Source organism: Condylostylus longicornis, unplaced genomic scaffold (assembly GCF_029603195.1).
Source record: "Condylostylus longicornis isolate FDR11 unplaced genomic scaffold, ASM2960319v2 ptg000092l, whole genome shotgun sequence".
NCBI lineage: Eukaryota > Metazoa > Arthropoda > Insecta > Diptera > Dolichopodidae > Condylostylus > Condylostylus longicornis.
The window spans coordinates 350,021-357,614 of NW_026578060.1; the positions used below are offsets into that span (position 1 = coordinate 350,021).

Consider the following 7,594-nt stretch of genomic DNA (forward strand, 5'->3'; position numbering starts at 1 on the left):
AGAATATTATGAATTAAAATTTATTAACTTTGTGTAATTTTAATTACTTAAACTAAACACCCGTCTTTTCTATTTCAAACTGAATTTGTAACAAGGGTAATAAACGATATAAGAACATATTTACATATGTACGTAGCTGCATATATTTTGTTTATATTGCAATATAATTACAGTTTTATCAGGGGAAATAGTCAAATATGTCGGGCATGCTTATCCGACACTCATTACAAACCATAAAAATCAATTGTTTATCATTTAAAAATGCAAATATACTATGCAAACGAGCATTACTCGCTTTAAGAAAAGAAACATAAGTATTAGATAAAATAATATAGTTAATAAAAAATGACAAGGAACAAGTTTTCATATTATATTACAATGTCATCAGATATTACAATGTCAAATATTTACAAAATTTTTCGATTTGTAAGCTTTAAACTAAAATCTTTGCGAAGCACATAGCTCTATACTTGAAACTATATAAATTTATATTTCAAACAATTACTATTGAAAAAAAGGCAAAAGATATTGTTATCACAGTTAAAAATATAAAAAAGCTTATAAAAAACTTAATATGATAATGTCTTATAACCCTTTCCTCCTATTGATCCAGTACATTTTCTTCATCCGCAGCATAATTCAACAAAATGATTGGTGGATGATCGAAATGAATCTAAAATTTGAAGAGAATTTAAAGAGTCTGAATATTTTAAAAATAGTTTTTATATTTACGTCACGAAATTCATCAGTATAAGTTAGTATATTGAAACAAAACACTGTAGCAATTACCCATTCTGATATGGAACTAGCTACATGAAATTTCCAACCACCATCTGAAGGATACCTGGAAAAGAATGTAAATATTCTTAACATAAATTTAAATTAGATTTTTTTTTAAAAACTTGATTGAAATTATTTACCATTTTCTAGGATTTTGACCTTTAAAAAGAATATGTGATATAATTCCGGTTACAGCTAATACGAAAAATAAAACTGTACATACTATAGCCATTCCTAACCGAATATGAGCTTTTAATTTTGAGCCAGCAAATGGATGAATCGTGTAGGAGATCAAAGCCTTTATATGAAATATAAAACTATTTTTACAAATACTATTCGTGTTTTCTATGTAAGTTTCTTATTTAATTAATCGCAATACACATACATATGTTTATGTATACTTGAATAGTCAGACATACCTGCATCCAAAAATATAACGTTCCAACGCCAAAAGCAAAAAATGCACCTGTGAAATGCACAATTCTAACATTAGTCTCTTGGAAATTAGCTACAACACTGATTCCCAGACATGAAATCAATCCAAAATAAACTGCAATTTTATTATATTTAATTAGGGATTCCCCTATTTCAGGATGATGACTAACCAATTGCAAAACTTGCCGATATCTAATGTAAATTGTAATGCCCACTAAAATCAAATAACTTTTAATTAATAAACTCTCAATTTACATGAAAATTTAATACATACATAAGACACTTCCAATATTAATTAATTGACCAAAAACACATGACTCTGGCGAATAAGTTGCTGCATCGGATATATACGGAATGTCGGGAACAACATGTCCTTGAATTACTGCGGCTATATAGCTATATATATACAATTATTTTAAAATCAATAATTACAATCTTCAATATTAACTTACGTGCAAATAAAAGTTGTCTGAAAAATAAAAAATACTGCTACCGGAATTAGATAAATATTTGACATATTAATAATTACGACTGATAATACAATTCAACTAATAATAGATTCTCTTTCACTATAATTCAAATTAAAATCTAATTTTGTTCGTATTACTTAATTTAAATAGAAACTTTAAAAACCCAAATGAAAAATATTAATAAAACATAAATCAAATCCAAACACATAAAGTAAATAAATATAAATTAGAGAAGTACATAATATTATGTATTTTAAAAATTCTCTCTTAACTTTAACTCTAATATTTTTTTCGAGATATCAATTCAAAACAAAAAAAAACAATAAAACAGCTGAATGACTGCTGTGTAATGACATTCACATTTTGCAGAACTTTCAGATTTTTTTAAAATAGTGTGACCGTTTTTGAAAATTTTCCTACATTTTTTCTAGTGAAGTAAATACAGCCTTTTCTATTTTGATTTGAACCCTCAATTGTTTAAATTGCTCGAAATAGAAAAACTTTGTTTTAATTTTTCTTTTCAATGCAGTACTTTTGAATTGAAAGCAATTTGAATTGTATGGATTTTTACTTACACAAAAATCATTTGTTATTAACAAAAAAATAGGCGTGTATTCAAAATTTGTATATTTATACGTAAAAGGATAGAAAAAGAGGAAAAGACAAACTTCAACTTAAATTTGACTAGTTTATAAAACCTATATTACGTAGATTTTAAACTTTTATAGGTATAAAAACTCATTTTTCAAATGAGATTTATAAATTTAAAAATAATGATAGAATATTACAAATTTCCGTGTAATTTTATTCCAATCGTCAAATCGATCTTTGCAGTTTAACGAATTAAATTGAGTTATTTAACAATTGTAAGTATATGTAAATTTTTGATCTACGTATCAGTGAATTCTGGCTCCAATTGTACAAAATCGTTAAAATATTTGATAGCCTACCGACTAAAACCAAATGATCAAACTAATTGCTCACCGAACGCGTTCTTAATTACTTAGCATTGTGAAATATTGAAAATTTAGAAGCATTTTGATATTTTTATCGGGCATCTAAAATAAGTCGATTTCACGTTGGCAATAGCAAAGACCCAGCGAATCATGAGTTAATAATGTATAAAATCATTGTATAAAAGTATAATGTATAAAATCATTGTTTTTTTAAACATATCAAATTAAACGTAAAAGAAACCAATGTAGTAGAATTGTTTATATAGTTTATAGTGATGTATTCAAGACAATATTTATAATTACACAATATAACTATTTTTTTTTAAGTGGCGCTATTTTAATTCAAAAAACTTTTTACTCACACGTGCTCCGCAAAGCAAGTAGTTTGTTGTGTAATTACAAAAATGGTCTTCTATATAATATTTAAAACTATATACAAAATGGTAGTAGTTAGTACGATTCAGATTAAAATTATGTTTTGAAAGAAAACGGTAACACAAAAGAAAAAGGAAACGCAAATATTGAAGTTGACACTGACGTTGACATTGGCATATTTGAAAAAAAAATTTGTAATTTATGAATGTTTGAATTTAAATAATTTGAAAAATTTATAAGTAATGGAATATTAAAATTGTTATTCACAAGTTTAATAATTAAATATGAAATTATGAGTTAAAATGCAAAAAAAAACTTTTGTTATTAATTAGCATTTGTTTTTGGATTACAATTTGCAACAGAATGTATGTATTTTTCAAATTAGTGAACAGTGTTTCGTAGTTTTCCATGGAGTAATTTTTGGAAACCACTATTTCTGTAAGAGTGAGATACATATTTAAATATTAGCGAACGAGACTGTTGATATCCTTATTGTGCCAGAAGTGAAAAGGACCGAATATCAACTTAATTTTTGCCAGAAATAAGAATTTCCATGCAGTTTTTTATAAAGATTCAGTTACTTAAAAAAAACTTATTTTGCAAATTGGAACTTTATAATGGCCATGAATTGCAGAGTGTAATTAGGCACGCATTTTGGATATATACTCTACGAATTGCATAATTTCAATTTTTAATGTTTCATGCCACAGTTTTTGGGTCGTATTATAAAGGACAATTTGGAAATTGTCATAGTACGTACATATGTATAAAATCGCATCGATACTACATACTATCTTGTAATGTACACACTTGATAAACTATATATATATTTACTTATATACCATATATGTATGCGTGTATACATGGTCGAATATTTTTTAATAGCTCTATGAAGTACTAATTAATTCATAGCACTAGCTATCTATGTTGCAAAATAAATATAAACTTTAGTTCTTAAATTAAAGAAAAAAAAATTTATCATCATTATTATTCTACAAAAAAATTTTTAAATTTTGTGCCTCTAGCAAAGTTGCAAAAATAAAAAGAAATTACAATAAAATTTTTGAAATATAAAATTTTTAACTGAAATTAATTATCCTTCTCCAAAAGTTTTTTAACATACTATTATCATATATGTATGTATACAAACATACATATATGAATTTAAATTTTATATTCACGTGCGTAACCACTGTCATAAAAACATTTCTGTATAGATTTTTGTAAAACTCAAAATGGACAAACTTTACATAATTATCCTTTTGCTTATGAATCTTTTTTTTTTTATTTTTTTTTATTTAATTGAATATAATAAAGCTGTAAGCATCATTACTTTTGCAGAGCGTGATGTTAACGAACCTTACATATACTTACATAAAATAAAAATTAATCAAATTATTCTATTTTCGGATATCCCCCTCCGGAGTTAAAAAATTTTACGAAAATTATTAGTCCGTTAAAAAAAATTTATTGCCATAATAAATAATATTATGGCTTTAATTCAATCGTTATAAAATTGTTTAATTTGTGATAATTCTGATGTTGTTTTGAACCATAATAAAAATCGCCTTTATAATAATGTTGTAAAATAACGTTAAGAGAAATATTTTTAAAGCCTGTTGACTTTATAAAATTTATAGAATTATTGTTTCGGTTATGTACATATAGTGTAGAATATATAATTTGTGTCATAATGTATATATATATAATATGTAATATGTATGTACTGTTCAGGATATAACAATATTTGTACATTTAAATTGAAAGTCCAACAAATTTACCTTTTATTGAGTAATAAAATATCCTTTTAGTTAAATTGATGATTATATATAAGGTATTAGACTATTATATTATATTATAAGGTATTAGAAATTAATTTTAAGGCACTTTTAATTTTATCAATAAAAATGTTTTAATGACAAAAGGATTTATTCAAATTTTAAAAAAAATTTTATAAAGTGGATTGATGACTTTAAATTCTAATAATGAATATTAAGTTTTTCTCTGATTTGTTATTAGAAAGACACCAGCGGTTAGTAAAATTAAAGCTATTATTTACTGATAAAGTCGCTGAAACATTAGATTTATTGCGATTTATAAGTAAGAATCCAACTGAACCATGTTTGAAATAAGAAAGAATCTAATTTGAATACAAGAATTTTATTGCATTGTCTTAGAATCCAATGTTTTTGTTTGAAATTAATAGATTTTAACAAATTACACTGCCAGTTTTGCTCCAAGAAAGCAAACATAGAATATTTAGTAAAAACTAGCGAATTTTTTTATTGTCCTTTGTTTTTCCGGTCGATTTATATATCCAACAATAAAAAACACCATAGCGAATAATTTTCAACTTAATATTTTGAATTTATTGTTGTTTAATAATCAAATAAATAAAATAATCATTTATTTATGTATATTTAAATTGGAGTATTATAAAATTTGCAAAATAATAATAATAATAATAATAATAATTTAAATTGAAATCTGTACACAAATAAAAGAATAAAGGAATACATACATTACTTATGTTATTCTAAATATATTTTCATAATGGTAAATTAATATGATAACCCTTTATTGATTGCCATTCATCTACTCTACATTCACGTAGTTATATTGGTTAAATTACTACAATGCTTAAATAATGAAAATTGATAATTTTATTTAACTATTTATTTGTATTCTTCGAAATATATTTTCAATATGCTTTTTGTATTGTAATTGTTTTTGGAATTTCGAACATAATCATACAGTCAGTATAAGTTAATGAGGAAGATGGAGAAACACCACACTTAATTAAAAATGGAAATTTTATTATTGAATTAATCAAGTTATGGTCTGATCAATATTTAAATTAAAATATTTATTCAAGTAAAAACTTAAATTTTTAGGAAAAATAAATAACAAACTAAAACTAATGGTATCAACTTCTTAATTTTAAGAGTAATTAACTAGTCGGATGCCTCACATAATCGTTTTTCTAATAATTTAGATGCATTTATATTTATGTAAATAGGATTGACTGTTCATAAGGAATTCTTCTGGTAAATGCACATAAATATTTTGTAATATCTTTTATGGATGATGTTTCTTATAATATACACAACCGGACTAATCGGAAAATATATCAAAAATATAAAAAATCTTTTCTGTTCCCTTCATTTTATTTTACTACCTTTGCATAAATGCAAATATTTTATTAATTTATAAAAATATTTTGTAGAAAGAAACATTTTCTATTTTTATATGGACATGTTAAAGAATTTTATTTCATAAAAATTAAAATAAAATGGCTTTATGTGCACTTAATATCTACATAAATGTGTACTTAGGATATTCGAAAAAAATTTTCATTTAAAATGCTTTTAATCATCATGTACCTTAAATGCACTCTTCAAAATATGTAATCGAATAAAAAAATAATGGTGAAAAGAAGACTTTTTTTTTGTTATTTATGAAAAGATTTTTGTTCAATAAAGGAATTTCAATCTGGCATACCGAAAATTTATTTTAATTTGGAACACGCTTGCATACCCACATACATATGTTTACATATATATCAAGATACGTACAAAATATTATACACAATTGTATTATGTATGAATGTGTTTATAAAGTAAAATATAAGAACTGAATGTAAAATATTTTCTATTAATTTTTTTCTTAATATTTTAAGATCTACATATATGGATACAAACATATGCAAATACTTGTATCTTTGCATTCCTATATCCTTTAGTTTGTATATCAAATTTTTAATAATCCTTATACCATATTATATATTTGTACAAATTTCAACATATAAAATAACAATACAAATATTTTATACTCTACGTGTATATTATATGGAAATTGCATTGGTAAATATTTTAAGTAATAAGATCACTACAGAAATATGCATAAAGCTTATTCATAACTTTTTAGATTCACCTAAAGGGAACAAGATGAAGTTGGCTTAACTTAGAATTTCATATTTTTTTTTATTCTTTCTCATTATTTTTTTTTTGTTTGTTATAGATTTTATCATGTTGAACATCATTGGCGTATGTTGTTGAAATGAAAAAATATTTACCTACAAGGCTTATGATCGGTGTAACTCTCTATTTGGCTAAAAAATGAATGGGTTACGATTTTTGAAAATATTTTTTCAAAGAAAGGAAAAATAATTTGATAGAAAGAAAAATAATTTGATTATGCATGTTGTTCAATACAATATTTTAAGAATAAGCAAATTATCAAGTCGCAAAATACTAATATGTGAGTAGGTTCACAATAGACAATATATTAAAACTTAAAAACCTATCACACATACTTGCTCTCTTTAAATTTAAAAGCTGCCTATGTAATCACGCTTAGCTCACGGTGGAATATATTTTTCAAGAGGAATTTTTCGATCTGTAAGTTAAGAGCAAAATGGAATTTAAATTATTCTAATTCTTTTAACAATCTTTATTTGTAATTATTGAATTTTGGAAACTTGTTAAAATTTATTTACTAAACTAGCAGATAAACTTAAAAGTTTGAATTAGTTTATGGTACTCACTAGGATTGATTGCAAGCAAAGCTATTACTCCT

The 7,594-nt window shown here is 24.1% G+C and overlaps 1 protein-coding gene across 1 annotated transcript; it reads right to left on the reverse strand.

Moving 5' to 3' along the window:
• Window positions 1-353: 353 nt before the first annotated feature.
• On the reverse strand, window positions 354-1,966 carry LOC129613856 (DNA damage-regulated autophagy modulator protein 2). Its single transcript, XM_055528143.1, has 6 exons — window positions 1,668-1,966; window positions 1,490-1,611; window positions 1,200-1,429; window positions 921-1,078; window positions 733-844; window positions 354-673 (listed from the first exon to the last, which is right to left on the reverse strand). Exons 1-6 carry the CDS (start codon window positions 1,730-1,732, stop codon window positions 602-604), a joined length of 759 nt encoding a protein of 252 aa, XP_055384118.1. The 5' UTR covers window positions 1,733-1,966; the 3' UTR covers window positions 354-601.
• Between the last annotated feature and the right edge of the window lie 5,628 nt (window positions 1,967-7,594).